The sequence below is a fragment of the Castor canadensis genome, chromosome 12 (genome assembly GCF_047511655.1).
Source record: "Castor canadensis chromosome 12, mCasCan1.hap1v2, whole genome shotgun sequence".
In the NCBI taxonomy this organism is placed as follows: Eukaryota; Metazoa; Chordata; class Mammalia; order Rodentia; family Castoridae; genus Castor; species Castor canadensis.
The window spans coordinates 17,302,833-17,323,004 of NC_133397.1; the positions used below are offsets into that span (position 1 = coordinate 17,302,833).

At 50.6% G+C, this 20,172-nt stretch overlaps 1 protein-coding gene across 2 annotated transcripts in view; it reads right to left on the reverse strand.

The window, feature by feature from the left end:
- Positions 1 to 819: 819 nt before the first annotated feature.
- The window catches only part of Hs1bp3 (HCLS1 binding protein 3), a 34,136-nt gene continuing 14,783 nt past the window's right edge, over positions 820 to 20,172 (reverse strand). For both annotated transcript variants that reach the window (XM_074049246.1, XM_074049245.1), the window contains exons 5-7: positions 11,404 to 11,561; positions 9,977 to 10,112; positions 820 to 7,375 (exon numbers count right to left, since the gene is read on the reverse strand). In XM_074049246.1, the coding sequence (XP_073905347.1) occupies positions 7,117 to 7,375; positions 9,977 to 10,112; positions 11,404 to 11,561 (553 nt within the window). In that variant the 3' untranslated portion in view covers positions 820 to 7,116. The remainder of the gene's footprint in view (positions 7,376 to 9,976; positions 10,113 to 11,403; positions 11,562 to 20,172) is intronic.

Genomic DNA, 20,172 nt, shown 5'->3' on the forward strand with positions numbered 1-20,172 from the left:
TTGAGTAGCTTCCTGTGGACAGAGGGAAGTGCTAAGAATAACACTGCTATGAACATCCGTGCGTACATGTCTCTGTGGCTTCTTCTGGAAGGAAGGGGGTTGTTGGCTCACTGAGACCCAGAGTGAGCAGGCTGTGGAGGGGGAAACTGGGGAGGCATAGAGTAGAAAGAAAGGGCAGCTTCAGACTCTCCTTACAAGCCAGCAAGGCCACAGCCACAGAACTGTCAGCTGCCTCTCCCCAAAACCTCCTTCCCTGCCCTGCCCAGCCTGTTGCTCTGAACAAAAGGTCAGGGGCTGGGAGAGGAAGGACGATGTGTTTATTTCCTCATCTCCATGGTGCTGAGAAAACTATGTGGTCTGCAGTATGTGGTGAGCTGGGATGAGCTCCCTGCTGCCATGGCCCTGCTGATGTTATTAGGAATCCTAGTCTGAATGGCTTTCTTCCAGCACATTCCACGCCTTCTCCATGACCCACCCAGATTTAGCCCCTGGTCGTATCCCAGAATCCCTCAGTCTCCAGTCTCCTCAGTGCTGGGGTCCCTCACTGGGTCTCAAGTGGTTCTGCATGGATGGTCTCCTATGACCCCCATCCTACTGAGAGGTGGCAGAAACAGACCTTACCCCACCTGGCAGGCCAAGTCTCAGAGAAGCTGAGAGGCATTAAATGACACAGCTCATGAGAGGTGAGTCCCCTATCACCTCCATCCACTCCAAGATCAATCCCATCACCTTTCCTCTCCTCCAAGAGCCTGGCTGTCCTTGTTAGAGGAAAATGAGCACATTTAAACCCCAGATTTCCTTAGGCCACAGTAGACAAACTGAATGACAACTCAACAGAAGTTTAATTATTCACATATAAGGTATACAACACACCAAGTATGGATCAAAGAACTTTCCAAACATTGGCTCATTTCAACTTTATAACTACTGTAACAGACAAGTTCAATTGTGATTCTCATTTTACAGGTAAGGAAACTGAGGAGCAGAGAGGTTAAGGCACTGGTCACTTAGCTAGGGGCCAGAGAGCCAGAAGGTGACTTACACTTTAAGCCACTGTATCCTGGAGCTATGGATTTGTTTTTTCTAGTCATTACATTTTTTTAATAGTTTTATTGAGGTATAACTTATATACCAAAAAATTCACCCAATTAAGAGTAGAATAAAACGATTTTAATAATTTCACAGAGTTGTGTAATCATCACAATTCAATTTTAGAACTTTCTATCACCCCAAGAACCATCCTGTGCCCACGTGCAGTTCTGACACCTGGCCTGAGGCACCAACTAATCTACTTTCGGTCTCTGTAGATTTGCTCTGGAAATTTCATGAAGTAGAATCGTCAGTATGTGGTCTTTTGAGTCTTTCACTTAGCATAATATTTTTGAGGTTGATCTATATTGTAGCATGTATTGCCCTTAATTTTTTTTATGGCAAATAATTTTCCATTGTATGGATATACTGCATTTTGATTATCCATTTGCTGGTTGATGGACTTTTTGGTTGTTTCCACTTTTTCGCTCTGATGAATCTGGTGTTGTGAACATTGTGTACAAGTCTTTGTGTAGACATATATTTGTTTCCCTTTCTCTCTGGACATCTGTCTACCAGTGGAGTTACTGGGTTGCATGGTAAACTTATGTCCAACTTTTTAAAAAACTGCCAAACTTCTTCCAAGGCATTGCACCATTTTCCACTCCCACACTCAGGGATTACTCAGCCTGGGAAGCCAGAGCCACCTGCCCAATTAGGGCAGGTCAATCCTATAACCAGCCTGGAGAGTGAGGTAAGGCTATTGGGCACCTGCTCTGCCCCTGTGCAGCTTCAAATGTCTGGGAAACAGGTGAACAAAAATCTGCTGTTCTACTTTCTAGTCCAAAAACTTTGCTCTCTGGGACCTAGAGTACTTGTTAGGGGAAGTCAGCAAAGTGGACAATAAACCAAAAAGGAAAATGTGGAGATGCCAACAGCCTGCACCACAGAGGTAGGAAACCATCTTGAGGGAAGAGAGTCCTTCACAGCCCTCATGCTCTGGAAGCTTTGGGGTCCCACCACCCTGGCTTTCTCAACCTCCTCCAGATCCTTTCTCAGCCTCCTCCAGATCTTTTCTCAATCCAAGGCTCAGTGAGAGGATAATGAGGAGATGGAAGGAGAGAAGCCCCAGAAGCCAGCTCTTCAGTAAGGCCCTGGAGTGTCTTCTCTGTGAGAGATGACCCTCCCCGGGCTGTACTGCCCTTCAGGAAGAGGGGAAGGAATCCCGCTGCCCCCACTTATCAGTGCAAACCACTCTGAACTTCGCTGATGCTCCAATGAGGCAGGAAGCCAAAGAACAGAATCAGAACTAGGAACTCAGAACAGAGCCTGGCACAGAGGCCATGGCTTTGCAGGGCAGGAGGCAACACTTTCTATCTGGGAAGTGAAGTAAGGTTTCACCTGGGCCGACTCCTGAATGCAAAATGCTCAGTGCAGGACGTGACTGTCCTGGGTTGAGGAGAGGCCCTTCACATTCATGTCTACTTGGAACCTGTGAAGACAGGCTTCTTTGGAAATAGGTCTCTGCAGATTTGATTAAGGATGAGGTACACTGGATTAATGGTGGCCCTAATCCAATGACTGGTGCTCTTACAAAAGGGATATGTGAACACACAAAGGAGACATGGAGGGAGTTTGTCTCATGAAGATGGAGTGATGCAGCTACAAACCAATGAATGCCAAGGGTTGCCAGCAGCCACCAGAAGCTAGGAAGAAGCAAGGAAGGGTTCTCCCCTTACAGCCTTAGAGATATGACTCTGTTAACACCTTGATTTTAGACTTCTGATCACCAGAACGTGAAAGGAGTAATTTCGTTGTTTAAGCCATGTTATTATGGCAGCTCTCGGACACTGATGCAGGGACTAAAACCTGGGCTTGGGCTTTCCTCAACTGTGCACGCTGACAGGTGACAGAGAGGGGAGAAACTGGGGCACAGATAGGGTGGGTGGAGGGGGAGGCGCCTCTATTACTGGCACCTGATGGTTGGACAGGAGACCCAAAGAATGGAACTAAAGCTAGCAGCTCAGCATGGCTCCTGGTAGGACCGGTTTTAACGGCTCATTTTCCAGCTTTGTGCCCTCCATGGTGCCTGGAACAGACCCTGCAGCCAACAGATCCATGGGAATGCCGACTGCCAGCAGAGGCCTGGTCTCTCTCATGCCCTCTGAACACCAAAGGTCTACCTGCCAGATCCCTTACTCCTACTCTGTTGTACTGCATGGTCTGTGTCCTTGTCTTGCTCCCAATGGCTTGTGTTCATGTGCCCTGCCACTGCCACCAGCATGATATGACCAGGACAGCTGATCTGCTTTTTTCTTGCTCTCCTAGGCCTCTCCCAACCTAATTCCCTGGGACTGACAGGACACTGGAGCTGCACACTGAATACTGTGTTTGGAGATAAGGAAAGGACAACACGACTAGTGAGCTGGGCTGGAGGGCGATAATCCAGCTTTACCAAAAATGTGATTCCAAGGCTGAGTTGGCAGAGAAGCATCGGCCCTCTGAAAGTTATCAATAGAGAGCCTGCTTACTAAGCGATGTGCTGAGCCCGTAATCCTCATGCCAGAATCTGCAGCTTTATTCTGAGGAGAACCCCGGAAATGCAATCCCTTGGCTCTCACCAGTGGCCAGGGCCATGCAAAGCAAGAGCCAGAGATCAGCAGGCAGGAGAGGGACAGATGTTTACGCATAGTGTTGTATTCACTGCACAATGCCTGGCATGGAATCAACAGTCAACGACTGGGCTGGATGCTCCACTGAGCTGAAGCTGACAGGGCTCTGACCACCTACCTGGTCACTGCCACTTTGGATTAGTAGCCAGTTAGTACTGGACAGGGGTCCCTGTGTGAGTAACTAGGGTAACCAGCTCACTGAAACTCCATCAGGCATGGATAGGACTTCATGTTCACATAAGCCCAGTGGCGAATCTCATTCAGTACTCTGTAAGGGACATCCCATAGCTCAGCTGGACTGGAACCCAGGCCCTTTCATAACCATATTGCCTGACTGCTGCTTCACCAAGATGCTGTAGGCCACATGATAACCAGCTGGCTTTCGCTGCCATCCCACCACCAGCCCGTTGGTCACTTTTCCCCAACCCTGAGGCCTGAGGGCGCAGAGTGGAGGATGGTTTGGGACAGAATCTGCAGGGAGTGGAACCATCCAAAGCCATAACTGAAGGCTTAGCCACTCAAAGGGACTCTGACTTTGGGCAGCTATCGGTCTACATGAAGACATAGAAGTATTGGGAAGTGGCTGATACCCAGTTAGGGCCACCACCCAGTGGACATATTGATGACTCTGTGGCCCTTTCTCAAGATGTGCTCGGCTGTGCAGGAGGTGAGCTGGAGAACCAAGCAGGAATTTGCACATCAGCCTAACACTGGGAATTCAATCAACCACACAGTGTGTCAACACAATATAAACTAGGCATAAAGGTGACAGGCATGAAGGCCATGGGCCCCCAAACAGCAGCTAGACTTTGCTGTCTCGCCTACATCTGGCATGAGGACCCAAGCCTCAGTGCAACCCAATGAGCACACAAGGGTGAGCCGAGGTCTACACAGAGCATTGAGCTGGTGGTGGGAGCAGAGCTCAATGTGTGGGTACTCTTCAGTGACTCCCAGGATGTTAGGCCAGCCAGGGCAGCCCTAAGATTGGGATTTTCCATAAGGACTAGCATGAGTTCATGACTTCCTGAAAAGGACAATGCTGGGAGGAAGGGAGCAGTAGACCCAGCCATAAGCAGCACATCCTGTCCACAGGCTCACAACAGCCTTCAAAATAAACAAACACTGTTGTCCAAATTCAACCTCTCAGTTTCTCTTCCACAGCAAACTCTCAATGCTCTTGGGTCAAGCAGTCCTCAGAACAGCCTAATGGTTTGCCCTTGGGAACGACACTCCAATTCAACACTGCCTACAGGATTCCCACTGTGGGGGAAGAGAGGCCTTGATGTCAGCTTAGTCTGCCCTACCCACAGCCTCCCTGGCTCCCTGGAAACCCACTTTTGGTTCTGCAGTAGATGTCAGCCTGCAAAGCTTGTCACCACACACACACACACACACACACACACACACACACACACACACACACACACCTTGCTGTCTCCTATCAGCCCACACAAGGAAAAGAACACTAATAAATGTTGAATGAGTCACACACACAGACTTTACTGGATGATAGCGACTAGCTGTGGGTCACAAACCTGTGGTGAAAATGAGCCCCAACAGGAGTTTTGGAGTTTGGGAGCAAAAGCTTCTGCTGAGGTGTCTAAAAAGCTCCAGGCCACTGAGGAGGCTGGACCCACAATGGACAAACCCACATCAGACAGTGGGAGGCCAGGTTCCATCAGGGATCCCAGCCAGGTGACTGGACCTGCCTGAAGTACCATCTATTACTATGTCACTCAAAGAGGTACAAATTGGGGGAAGGGGAGAGGGAGGAAATGAGGGACAGAGAGCTGGTGGCTAGGGCACAAAGAAGAAGGTAAGGAGTGGAAAGAGGGCTGGGGCCAGAGATAGGTGATCTTTCAGAGGAAGACCTGGCCACATGGCCTCACCCCTCCTACTGACTGATGCCTTCCTCTACAGATGGCAGGGGGTGTGGACACAGGGCTGGTTGCTGGGCACTGAGAGGTGGAGGGTGTTAAGGCTTGCAGGCAAAAGGGAAGTGAGAGGTGGTGCAGAAACTGTCCTCAAACCAGCTCTAGGCCCTGTGGAGGGGGACCCTCCAACCTGTGCAGGGCAGAGGACAGGACCTCTGTCTTCTCACTCTGGCATGAACAGAGGGGTGAGTGGGTGGCCTGTTCAGGACTAGGCAGCTAGAGAAGGACATGATAAGGCACAGGACAGATCAGAACTGGTGCTCCCAACCAGGCCCTATAGGTCCTGCACAAGGCAGGAGCTGGGGACACCAGACACTGACAGCGGCAAACAATTGGCCGGCATCATTTGGAGGCTCCTCTGGAATTGGGTTTTGGAGCCAACTGGGAATGGAAAAGGTCATGGCTTAGTGAGCCCTTCCAATGCCTCTTGCAGACAGGACAGAGCAAACAGAACAAGAGAGTTATGCTTTTAAAAAAATTTTTGTCTCATTAAAAATTAGCTCTGAACATAAAAAATATATCAAAGAAAGGCCACCTAACATTCTTTGCTCATTGAAACATCATCTATTCACTGAGTTTCCTGAGCACCATGTGGTGTTGGCCCTGTGTGCCTGGGCTCTGGGGGTCTGAAATGTCTGAGGCGCTGGCCTGCCCTGGTGCACAGTTCCTTCTCCCTGAGCTGGTGGCTCCCTGGTGAAAAGCTACTAGATGAGTCTAGACCCTGAGGACAGGCAAGGCCTTGGAGTAAAAGCCTGAGAATACTATGCTGCATGGGGAGTAGGAGGCAGTGTCAGGCTGGAAGCCCACGCCAAGCACTGGGCCCAGGCTGAGCTCTGGAGGATGTCATGATCCACTTGGCTGAGAGCTGCAATGACAGACATTGGCCTCTGGGTTCAGAGGCCCAAAGAGGCCAAGAGCTGGCCAGGTTCTTCCTGGGAAAGGAAGCGGAAGGAAGACCTGGGGCCTAGCTAGCTTCCATATTCCAGAGAGGTAGGGATGGGTCCAATTTCTCCCCTTAGATGGAAACTAGTGGAGGCTCAGAGGAGCTGTGAAGGGAAAGCCTGGACAGCTGGGCTCTTCTGCTCAGTGTCCCCTCCAGGCCTCAGCAGCTATGCAGGTACTCCTGCATATCCAGGCTCAGGTCAGCAGGTACTCCTTCCCATGCTGGGAAGGCACAGTCAGTTGACACACATGGGTAGGAGGTTTCCTACTTCATCCTTGGGGCCGCCTCATGTCTCACTTCATTTTTGGGGCCAGGCTGCTGCTAAGCAAGACATCCCTACATTTACTCTCTCCTTCATGTCTACATGGACTGGGACAAAGTGGACTTAGATTCCTATGTTGTCCTCTACTCTGTATTCTGTAGGGATTCTTCATGGAGCACATAGCCCAAGAGAAAAGGGAACTATGCAGTCCAAGGTCTTGGCCCACAAGGCCTCCACAAGAGGAAATGCAGTGCCAGACACAGCATGGGCTGGGGGTCAGAAGAGGCTGGGAGAAGTCTGAGCAGGTGCATCATGGTCCCGGATGTACTGCAAGATGTCCATCTCATCCATGGCTTGGATCTGCTGTTGCTGCTTTTGTGGCCCAGTCTCATCTTTGGATGGGCTTACCTTAGGGGGTACAGTTGGTTTCTTGGGCAGTGCTGGCTTTGCTGCCACTGGGGGCTTGGGCTTTGGCTGAGGCTTGGGTTTGGGGTCGACCCCCAGGTTCAGAATTTGGTCCAAGTCCTCTTCAACTCTAGGGAACCAAAGTGAACAGTCCTAAGCATAGTCAACCCCTACAAAAGGAGCGAGACCCCAGGCAATGCTATTCTCTATGTGGGCACTGGGCAACTGCTCAGAGCTGGCCTGCCTAATGCCAAGGCCTGCCCACTGTGCCACCCCACAGCCCTGAGGAAAAGCCCAAGGCCAGGGCTCTCTTGTCTTCCACTCCACAGTAGGCAGGGCAGAGCCAGTTACTGATCGCTTTCTGCAAGGCTCTTTATGTGACCCCACTGGCTTCTTCAGGGGATTTCCCCCCAACTCCTAAGAAATGAATGCTGTCTTATACCAAGCTCCTGCTCTGCTCTGGGCACATTAGCCAAATCTTATGGCATTCCAAAACTTCACTCCAGGAGGGGTACCCTTGTCTAACTTACAGATGGGAAGCTAGAGGCCAGTGGCCCCACAGAGGCAGTATGAGGCAGCATCTGAGCCTCACTTAGGATGTATAACCACTTTGGAGGTGGAGACCAAGCATGCAGCCCAACTAAATTCACAGAGAAAGCATAAATGGGTGGTTCTGAGCTGCTATTGTGTGGAGTCTGCCTACCTCAGCACCTCTCTGTGGGCCATATGGGAGTTGGGACAGAGCCCAGCAAAGACTGAAGTGGCCTCAGCCAGGGTCATAGACGCAGAACCCAGCTAAAGATGAAACTGGAGGCCAGGCCCTGATATGGCTACAGAGCAGGAGGGAATGGAGGCTTCTCAGATGTTAAACTCTGCTTGGTACACTTTCCTTGACCCCAACCATGCTGCAGCCTGGGGGTGGCTGATGCTGAGGCTAGAAATGGACAGAATGGAGGGGCAAAAGCATGAATGAATGAATGAATGAATGACTACCAAAAAGCCTTTCATGATAAGAAAGCCTAATTATTGTTCGAACAGTAAAAAAGCAGACACAAAGAAGAATAAAATACGGTTCTTGCTCTCAAGAAGCTAATTTTTTATCACCAGATGTCTGTTAAAGTGAAGAAAGGGACGCAGGGCTCACATTCCTTAGGCAGTGATTCCCAAGTTGCTCTGCAAGATGCTAAAAGGCATGACAGAGGAAGGGTCCCAGGGACCAGTAAGGACATGAAATGCTGCATGGTGTCTGCCCGTGCACACCAGGCCTGCAGCAGTCTTCCTTAATGTTGGTATTTCCCCATCTCACCTGGCCACAGAATCCTTTGAAGGCAGCCTTGGAACATCCCACACTACCTACCATACTCTGTAGAAGGTGGGCCTGTAGGTAACAGATTTAGAATACACTATGCCATAGGGGTCTCCCTGGAGCTATTCCCACAAGGATACTCTCAGCCTGGCTGACTAGCATCGGCTTCCCTGTGCCTCAGTTTCTTTCCTAGTGAAATAACAATGATCCTGGTTCCTCCCAGACTGCTAGGATGTCAGGAGCGAGGACACAGGATGACAGTGAACAGATGCCAGGGGCCTTGGGGAGATGTAAATACAAGAAGCCATCATGGTGACTCAGGCTTGGCGGGCACTTACAGGGCTGTCTAATAGCCTGAGGCTGCTAACGAGGGGTGCATATGACAGACCCCTGGAACAACATGCTTCAGTGCCACATAAACCAATGGCAGCTCAGCTTTCTGCCAATCACCAAGCACACTCTGCATCCTGGGGGCATGGATGAAGGAATGGAGTCATACACAATGCCAGCACACTCACTGTGGGCCCAGAGAGAACCCACAGCCTGGGGGCACAGAGGCAGGTTTCCCAGCCTCTTCTCCGAGTGCTCAGAGCTTCTGATGGAGCAGAGAGGACAGGACAGAGGTAGGCAGGAACAGTGGCCTTGGGCAAGTGACTTTTACCATACGAAATATTCTGTAACATGCAAAGAACAGCACCTACCTTAGGGACTGTGTGAGGAGTAAATAAGAGAATCAGTAAAGAGGCCCCTATGCTATGAGACACACAGCAAGCACTCAGGCATAGTAGCCAACACTTCTGCACAAGGTCTGTATTTGCTTTCCATGTAACAGATTTGGCCTAGTTCTCCCTTGCCTCTGATGGGACCCTCCTGGTGGACCAGTACCTCTGTGCTTTGCTCTCTGTGAGTCATATGACACCAAGGCTCAGCTTTATTTGTTCCCCGACTCATTTATGCCAGTTATACTTGCTCTTGAATTGTGCAATTTAATTAGTTTTTTTTTTTTGTGGTACCGGAGTTTGAACTCAGGGCCTACACCTTGAGCCACTCCACCAGCCCTTTTTGTGTTAAGTATTTTTAAGATAGGGTCTCTTGAACTATTTGGCTGGCTTCAAACTGCAATCCTCCTGAACTCTGCCTCTTGAGTAGCTAGGATTACAGGCGTGAGCCACCGGCACCCAGCTGATTAGTGTTCTTTATATAAATGATTAAAACATGAGTGTGAGAAAAGACTGGCTATACACATGAAGTTCTCTTTGTGGAAACAGCTGAACTGCCCTGCTTATTGATCCTTCTCCTGAATTCCATCACTGGCCTCTTGGCATTTGTAGAGACAGGCGTTGGACAGGCCTGGATCCCTCTCTTGAAAGGCAAAGGAAAGTCCCTGGCTCAGAGCTGGCAAAGCTCCCCTGTAGACAGTGGTACCTGAACAGTTCCTCAGAGGCATCCCTGAAGTCCAGGCTAGACGTGAGCCCTCCACTCTCATGAGTGGCTGGCAGAAGTAAGGGGTCACCCAGGGGGACAGCTCCACCGAGATCAGGGTCGTCAAACAGCTTCAGGGCTGTAGGAAGGCAGTAACACTGTGGTTAGGGATGTCTTGGCTCGTCCTCAGTGGTTGGGGTGCAGGATGGAGACATCTGGCCCAGCTTCCTGGTACATCCAGGAGAGTAAGCAAGAGAATCAGAGAAATGGGATCAGATGAGGGCTGGAGGCAGGTGAGAGGACAGCAGCAGGCCAGGGATGCCAGGCCACCTCTGCCTTGCTCCAGTTCCCAGTATTCACGGGTTTCCCACTGTACTGGAGTCGGGGGAAATACCCTCTTGACTCACTGTGCCAGGCTCCCCAGGTTCAGTGCAGCTAGATCCCTATCTCCCCACCATGACACCATATTCCAATGAGCAGGCACTGATGGCTACCCACTGGCCAAGGGCTCTCACCACCAGGCTACAGGGGCAGCAGACACTGACCTGACCATAGTCCCTGCCCTCAAGGAGCCCGGGTCTCCAGCTATTTCCCCACTGAGCTGCTCATGGCTGCCCTTTGGGAGCAGCCTCTACCTGGAATGCTTTTCCTCAACAGACCTGGAAAGCTCCAGCTGACTTCCCAGGAACCAGACAAGGTATGGAGCCACTTTGCCTCACTCTCACCCAGGACATCTTCCCTGCCGTCTTGTAGGAACTGATGTTTCTGCTCAGCCCTGGTATAGACTCATGTGGCTTTGCAATTGCCAGGTGACATCCTGTCTCCCTATGGGGCTCTGAGCCCCTAAAGATGGGGACTAGGGCCTGGCCCTTGGTAGGTGCTGCTCACCAAGTGCTGGCTGAATCACTAGATGACATGAACCTCCTCCCTATGGAGGAGGACACAGGCAGGCATGAAGTAGGGTCAGACTCAGGGATGCTTCTGTGCCAACGCTACACAGAGCCCTCCAGTAGAGTCTATGCAGTCTACACAAAATCTCTTATTAAAATTAAAATCATACAGTTGGATATATGCCCAAAGAAGGTCAGCATCTACTTTCCAGTTGCTTGAAGCCCCGGTGCCCACATCAGTAGCCGATAACTACAGATATAATGAATGCACTTCTCCAAACAATAAAGAAAATCGTCATCCTCCTCTTCTATAGGACGTTTAAAATAGATGTTCAGTCCCACAGTGTTCCAGATTGTGGGGACACGAGGTCTGAGGTTTGATTTTTCCAGCAGAAAATCCCCATGAGACAAGTTGGCATCTATTCTAAACAGGACAAAGATGAGACTTGCGTTCTATTCACGTATGTCAGGTCCAAAGCCTGCTCAGTGACAAAGCACAGACACCAAGGGCAAAGGAAACTCAACCTGGCCTGTACTTACAGTCCTGAGGCATGTTCTTTGAGGAACTCTCGGGGGACAGCTTCCTGCCTGGGTCAAAGAGCTCCCTGTCAGGGTCCACGTCCTCATCAAAGATGGTGAACCGAGGTAAAGGCTTGGGCTTTGTGGCCACTTCAGGGCGTTTCTTGGATTTCTTGGAGCTGGAGATGAAAAAGACAAAACACAAGATGAAGACTCCTAGTGAACGCCCAGGAGCCTGATGGATACTGAGGGTGAGAGGAGACCAGGCCAGAAGGGAACCATGGGCAGGTATAGAGCAACCCAACCAGAGCACTCCTGATGAGTAAAGCAACTGCAGTGGCCCTCAAGTCACCAACAGAAAGGTCCTCCTGTCCTGGGGAAACAAGCAGGTCAGTGGAGGGAGATGGCAAGAAGCAGGCTTGAGCTCAGGCCAGGAAGGAACTTTGCCATGGGCTGATGATGGAGCAGAGACACCCCTGCTACTGAAGTAGCCAGACATGGTGCATGGGAGTGACTGGCATCAGGAAGGGTGGGTAGAAGCAAACAGTCACGTGGATAGAGCCTGACACTAGACAGCTTCTAGCCCAGAAGGTCTGCTCAGGCCTTGGCTACTATATGCTCACAAGACAGAGAACATGCTCCCTTTCCAAAGGTGCCAAGTACCCACCACATCTTAGCACCTGGTTGCCAGGCTCAAAGGGCCACATTCCACAGCTAGTAGGAGATGGGGTAGATGTGGTCTGAGACCCAAACCTCAGGGCAGAGGTCTGGGAGAGCAGGGAGCAGATTAAGCCTAAGTGACACATGCCTGCTTCCCTCAAGGGGTGGAACTGCAGCCCCCTCTGGGCTGTCCACTCCTTCAGGAAGTCCCTCAGGCCACTGTTTGCCTCTGTCACCCTTAAACCCTGTTAAGCCTGTTAACCACTCTGGGTCAGACTGTGTGGGAAACTGACAGGGGCCCAAAGGAAGGTTCTGGAATGTGCCCCTGCTTTATCTCCTGATCTGGTGGACACAAAACATTCAGGAGGCAGGATGCTCATGATGTGGGTATGTCACTTTAAGTGATGCTGCCACTAAATAAACAAGCTTGGTTTCATTTTGACAAGTTAGCCTAATGCCTGCAGTTGCTGCCCACATTAGCTGTTTTAAGGTTCCTGCAGACAGCAAGAATAGGCTTTTTACTGGAAACTGGGATTGCACGTGCCTGTCTGCCTGCCTGCCAGGCAGTTCCACTGGACTGAGGTCATGTCTGAGCTCATGCTGGCAACTCTGTGGCAAAACTGCGCAGAGAGGCTGGCACTGCCCTAGACAGAGACACAGACTACCAGTGGCAGATAAAAATAGCAGGCCCCTGGAGGTAGCCATTCCCACGGTCTGGAGGCAGATGTCTGGGAGAATCCTAGCCTAGCTATGGTCCCAATAGAGAAGGAAAAATCTATAGAAGTGGGGAACAGACCCGCCTGGAAGGCTGCAGGATGGACAGCCCTTGGTACTCAGGACCAGAGTACTGGTGGGAGACCATGGTCTAGCATGGACTGTTTTCCAGATGAGGAAATAGTGGGTCAGAGGAGCTGAGTGTCTGCTGGAGGCCACAGATCAGGCAGGGGCATGCTGATCACTCATGGCCCCATGCTCCTGCCCCTCCAAATGTCCTGTGAGCAGGAAGATGATAACGGACAGGGTGGGGATCACAGGATTGACCCTGCTGTCTTCTGGGGAGAAAGTGGCTCATTTCAAAGGCAGTGATGCACTGCAGACACTCAGTTACAGGGATTGCATTAGGAAATCCCATTCAAGTACCTACACTTTCTCCATCAGGCACAGGCCACTGGGGCACTTCTCGGGTCTGCTTTGTACTATCCTCAGATCCTGCTTATGGGGCTGAAGGCAAGTGGAGGGAGCCTGAATTGTTTACCTAACAGCAAGCACTTTCTAGAAGCTTCAGCTCCAGCTCTAATCACATCCTGCAGTGTGGGCTCAGCTGCTCTTACTGGGACAGTACCCCTTTGCACTCACCCATCGAGCAGAGCCAGAGCAGCCCTTGCAATCTGGGAAGTGGGTACTAAAAAGAGGCTAGTACTTTTAGTACTAAGGTACTAAAAAGTGGAGCTAGCCCCAGCCTAGACAGAAATCCCAGGTGGACCCTTCAAGCCTTCGTGGAATGCAATCATAGATCATCAGTCAGATCTGGGTGTGTCGATACCAGCCTGGCTTTCGGGCTCTGCCCTGCCACCTCTCTGTTCCATGATCACCCATCACAGCCACTGTTTGCTTGGTTCCTGTCCCTGCATCCAGCAGGGGCTGCAGCAGTAAAGGGTGGAGATCCCACCACACCTGTACCTATACCTGGCCAGGGAGCTCCAGGAAGCTGCTCTGCAGTACCCTTGGCAGTTTCACTCTCCATGTTCCCCACTGCCCTGCTCAGGAGCAGGCCCTTCCTGTGCTCCTGGAGACTAAACCCACATCCTACCCAGCCAAGGGGCTCCATGGAGCAGGGGAGCAAGGCTCAATGAGAGGAAGCTTGTAGAGAGGTGTCATCTGAAGAACAAAGGAAGTGCCAGAGAACAAGCACGAAGCCATGTAGGATTCCAGGCTATCCCTTCTCCCACCCGCATCTGGTCTTGACAGCACAAATGAGGCTGGACTGTCCCTCTCTCTCAAACTAGATGCATGTTTGTCTTTTTCTCCCTGGAGACATCTATGGTCTTTTCTTTTCTTTTTGTTAGTACTGGGGTTGAACTCTGGGCCTTGAGCTTGCCAGGCAAGTGCTCTACTTCTTGAGCCATGCTCCCAGCGCCTGTGGTCTTTTCTCAAACTGCAGTAAAGTGAAGGTACAGTACATGGATCTGCTTAGTCAGGCATTGTCTGCACTCTACCTGACCCCACACAGCCAATCTGCACCCCTCCCCAACCCTCCAGTTCCCATAGCACACAGAGACAAAGGACATTAAGAAACACAGAGCTTTGGTGCCAAAAACCCCACGGTCTTGTCTGAATGGCACCTATCGTCTGTGTAGCTGGAGAGTTGATGGATGGAAGGAAAGGAGGTTAGTGAATCGGCCATAGAAAGGAGGGAAGGAAGGACAGGCAGGCAGACAGATAGACAAGGTGATAGCCTATCTCTAATTCAGACTTACTCCTACTTATTCTTGCAGATTAAGGCAGTGAGACAGGGTCTCAGTGCCTAAGTCGGGAAGGCCTTCCACTCCCTTTTCCACAGGGTCTCCCCATCAGCCTCTCAGCCATTCTGAGAGCAACTTGTCCAGCTCCCACTCACAGGTCCCTGTGCTAGGTGACATGGACAGACATGAGTAAGACCCTCCACCATGCCCAGAAGCTCAGGGTTGAGCAGTCACACACATACACCAATCATTCCACACAGGACAGTCCCGTCTGTCATAGACTACTGTCCAGAGGGAGAAGCCAAGCCAGCCTGAGGTGCTGGCGACAGCTTCCTGGAGGTGATGCTGAGATGATGTGACAAACGATGCCCTCTTCTTCTGTTATTGAGGGGAAGGCTGGAAACAATCAGACTCTTGTCACCAGGGATGAGGCACAGATCTGCAGGAAGCCCCTGGCTTCTAATAAACTTGTGCAGGTCATGAGGGCCACCTAGAGAGGAGTCTAGTCCAGCACAGGTTGCACGAGGCAGGCAGGGGCTTCTGAATGTGCACAGGCGAGTATAAGCATGTTCATGCTGGTGTACAGACTCCAGCTCCCCTGCCGTGTGCCTGACAGGAGACAGATGTGTAGACTGGGCCACATTTTGCAGTCAGGCGTGCAGCACACGCAGGGAGAGGAGGCAGCTGCCATGGCTGACAGCTCCAAAGCTCTGACTGGCCAAGAAGTGGCCTGCTCCCTGTAGCTCAGACACTTCTGGTGACAGTGATTGACACAGGAGAGCAGCCTCTCCTCTGGCCACCCAGAAGTCCTGTGGCACCATTCCAGATTCACCCACCTCTCACAGCAGACCAGCAATGGGACCAGCTGACCAGGACTGGAGTGGACAGGAGTGGCAAAGGCATCTCCCAGACACAGCCAGTTCAACTGGGTCTGGATAGAAGGTGGCAGGTCTTTCCATAGCTGAGACACAGACCAAAGGACTGTTACCTTCAAATCCAGAGGGATGCTCTTCACTAAATACAGATACCAACCTCCTTTCTAATGATGAAACTTTTCCTGCTTTAAAATGAAGTACTTTTCATGTCTTCATCTTAAACTCGGCTGTCTTGGTTTTTTTCAATTAGACAAAATTCTCAGAGTACCAACAAATGACTTTCTGAAATTCATTCCAATACAATGTTATTTAGTGGAGAAGCGATTGCCAGGAGAGGGGCCCACCTTGAGGATCCAGGCAGCTTCACTGGACACACCAGAGCTTCAAAGAAGTACTGATGGAGGATTAACAGAGGTGTGAAAGCTATGCTCCAGCAGAGGCCAGGCCTGTGGAAATGTCACAGTGGGCAAAGTTTGGCACACTAGAAATGCCTAACAGTTGGGCAGCAGGTCACAAAGGGAGGAGGCAGTGGGTGTGAGGTACACCCTGTTTGTGGGCTTATGCTGAGAAAGGAGCAGCCAGGGAGGGACACACAGAACCTGTGTATGACCTGTGCCAGTCATGTACTTGTCTGAACATCTTCTTATCAGGTAGAGGGGAATAAGGAGGCAGTACACACACAGAGAAATGCTCTTGAGCCTGTGAGCAGGTTGTATAGGGCAAGGCCAGCAGCCGAGATCATAAGTGCTGCTTGATGATGCCCAAGTCACGTTTCTCACCCAGCAGACTTCAGAAACGGACCCTGGACACCCAGTACGACTATGGTTCCCCAGGGTCATCCTCTCAACAGCCACAGTCCCATTCTCCAAGATCCTCCAGGTCAGAGCCTAACCTTGGGCACCAGGATCTCAGCAATGACTCTCCCCTTCTTAGATTGTGAGGGACATCATTTTACCTTTTCTGCTCCGGGGCCAGACACTGCCTCTTATCTACCATGCACTGCCAGGAAACCAGGAGGTCTTGGCTGTTGAGGCTCATATCCTCTGCCTAAGATGAACACCCAGCCCTGCTCATGCCCAAATCATCCTGAGACAGAACACACAAAGGAACAAGGGCCAGGCCACATAAGAAAGCAGAGTTCCAACCTACAGCCTGCAGCAACCAGCCCAGGAAGCCATACCACAGCCTCTGTGGTAGTCAGTCCTGGATGGCCAAGATATGCTCATTAATTGCCATTTTCTCTGTTACCTCTACTTCCCACTCAGTGGAACCAGTCAGAGAAAGCCAACACACCACCCTAATTTATCACATAGGACACAGGATGCACCGTTTCTAGGTCCCTATGCCAACAGACTCTAATGATGGCACAGCTGTCGGCTTATTCACTGTGAGGCTGCCTTCAAGTCTCTGGCAACCATAGGTGACAGTGCCCGTTTCCTCTCTGGCTATGGCACACTCTGAGCAAATAGCCTTTGGTAGTTCTCATTTGGGTGGTCTTCCTTTGTCTCCATTAATGCCCCATGCCACTCAAAAAGTTGACAGGACTGGGGGAAGCTGGATGTCCTGGCTATGGAAAATGCCCATCACCTATAGCATCAAAACACAGCAGAAATGGGTGTGGTGGCCCATGCCTGTAATCCCAGCTACTGGGAGGTAGAGGCAGGAGGATCTCAAGATAAAGGCCAGCCTGGGCAAATTAGAAGGATCCTATTCTGAAAACAAAACAAAGGGCTGGGGGGTGAGTCAACTGGCCTAGTAAGCACAAGGCTCTGGGTTTAATCCTTAGTTCCGTCAAACAAAACAAACCAACAAACAAAACCCCCCAAAACAAACCAACAACAGAGAGTGGATGAGGGCTGAGGGGTCTACAGTTGATACAGGTAGGCGTCTCAGTTGGGGATGAAAGGTAAACTATTAGCCAACAGTCAGGAGACTCCCAGCTCTGGCTCTCAGACTATTCTGTGTCATCCTGGGAAGGTGCCTCAACTTGAACAACCTCAAGACTGCGTACATCTCACAGTTCACTAACTCTGTCATGCCATGAGTGTTTGGACTTAAGGGCAGCCTCAGGCAGGAGGATGGCAGATATCTGTCCCGAGGTTCTCTCCCCCAAGGAGTGAAGTAACCATAATCCCAGCAAGGGCTCAGTCCAGCAAGCTGTTTCCTCTTAAATAAAGCAGCAGGAGGTAAGCCTGCCACCTCCAGGTGTGCAGGTGCACCTGGCAGCAGGGAACGCTGGTATCTGTGTAACCATAGGGAATGGGGAAGCTGCCTTTACAACTGTTGTTCCCACACACGGAGGCCTCTCCAGGGTAAATCTTAAATAGTGATAACATTTTCATAAGAACTTGCCTTTCCCCCAAAGCTGCTCAGGGGGTAGGGCTGAGGCTGGGGGTACAAAGATCCAGTCCTTGCTCCTCTCTGAACACAGGCAATTCTACTTCAGTCTCTTTAGTACATTAGGCTTCTGTATGAGATTTCTCTTGAACCAAAGATTTTGCTACTGAACTAAAAAGGCAGAAACCACTATTTCTATCTGTGGTCCCCATGTGGTCCCATGGTCCCCTCCATTCAGGCTGGACCAGGAGCACTAAGTACCTAGATGGGCAATGCAGCTGGGAGAAAGTGCTGTGCTCTAGGATGAGGGTGGCTGTATGTCCTGCCTCTTGTTTTTCTCACTCTTTTGGGACTGGCCAAGTCAGGGCCAGGGCCCATGGAGGTACCAGAGCAATGAGGCCAGGCCAGCCCAGACTCCCAACCATGGTATCTGATAACCAGGGAACTCCTCCAGCAGGAGCAGGGAAAAGTAGAAGAGCAGAAGCAAGTAGGGAAACAAAGTCAAGGGACCACCCTTTCCTTGACCTCAGGGGCAGCAGGCATCTCCCATTCTTTGAGTTTAGTTTCTAGGCTTCTCGGTCATAAACTTGCATAGGACTCAGTGGGAGGGTTTTTTGAAACCTGAGTCTGGGGCTCCAACCAGGGTCCAGAAGGCCTGAGAATCTGCATCTCTACCCACTTTCAGGCTGATGTAGCTCCTAGCTGCTCTCTGCTACACTGGTGGAATCCAGGGAAGGCTTGGGTGCCCAGGCTTAAATTCCCCAGTCCAGAAGTGAGGGCACTTCTATTTATTTAGCAAGAGTCACCCAAGGGAGGGTGAACCCCTCAGGGGGCAAGGCTGAGGCCACCCATCCCCAGAGCTCCAGCCTCAGCTCGCCTTAGGGGACTGCCTCAATTCTAAATGCTGGGCTAGCAAATCTGGGGGCACCTGCAGTGTGCCAGGGGCATTTAAAACCATGGAATCACTCAAGAGTATAATTTCATCCAAAGGTAGACAGTAATATATATTACACACACACACACACACTTTTTTTTTTTGTGGCAGTATCGGGGTTTGAACTCAGGGTCTTGTGCATCCTAGATAGGCGCTCTACCTCTTGACTCTCACCTCCAGCTCTTTTTGCTTTGGTTATTTTGGAGACAGAGTCTCCTGTTTATGCCCCGGTTGGCCTAGACCTCCTACTTTATGCTTCCTCATAACTGCGATGATCGGTGTATACCACAAGACCCAATTTTTTTTATCAGTTGAGATGAAGTCTCTTGAGCTTTTTGCTTAGGCTTGCATTGAACTGGGGCAGATTTCTGCCTCCTGAGTAGCTAGGATTACATGCATGAGCCACCATGCCTGGTCTTTAAAATATACTAAAACATGGCATTTATTTGTGGAAAATGAAGTAAAATCTGTATAAAAAAATGACAACGAAACACAGCATTCCAAAAAGATGTACAGCTTCACCAGTTGAGGCCACAGCACGGGACTCCCCATGGGATGTCAGCCTAACAGACACGCAGGCACAGGAGCCAGCTGTCCTGAGGGAAGCTGAGTCCTCAGGGACCTGGAGCCTGCACAGGGGCTCCCTGGGACTGGGATGCAGGCTGGGGAGGAAGTGGGTAGGACTTGAAGAAGGAGAGGGGCCTCTAGCAGGGCTGCATAGCCCTGAAGCAGTCTTTACTTGAGCCCCCACCACAATCCCCAGCAGAAGCTTCGGGGACCTCACTCTGGGACCTGTACTGGAGGGAAACTCAACAGAATGCAAGTTCTGTACATGTGCTCAAGTTGTTGCCTGTGACAGCCTATGACAACAGGACAATGTCCACAAGCAGGGGCCTGGCAGTGCCACTCTCAGCGCATCAACCTGAGAGACTGGCAGAGCATGACTGGAGAGACGGATTTTTTGATCTGGAAAAATCGCATAAACTGAAAAAACCAAATTACGAATAGCACACACAGCACAATCCCATTGGGTAGTAAGACATGAAGATTCGAAAGTATTTGCATTTTTGGCGAAAGGACTTTCACCCATGTTTTCTAATGCTCTCTACTAGTTGTGTATTATTTGAGTTCCAATGATAAATGTTTCTAGCAGACTGTTTGCAGCAGAAGGCAGAACTTCAATTTTCTCAGACCACGAAGACAGAGTTAAATATGAAAACAGAGATTGGCCATGAAGAGAGAGCAGGGAGTGAAAAGGTGGCAATGTAAAACCACACGTGCACCACGTCTGCAGTTATGCACACAGCACTGGGGCAGGGTCAGAGAACAACCCCCCAGAATAAGGGAAGGTGCAGGGCTGGGATGGGCTGGTGTGGTGTGGGGCTCTTCTGTCTTTCTGTGCTCTGTAATGGTGTAATAATATGGCTTTTCCCTAATCAGGGGCAGGCCGAAAAGACAAAGAAAAGCCAGGCCAGTTGGGCTCCAGCTTTGTGCCTACCACTCCCACCCATGCAGGCAGCTC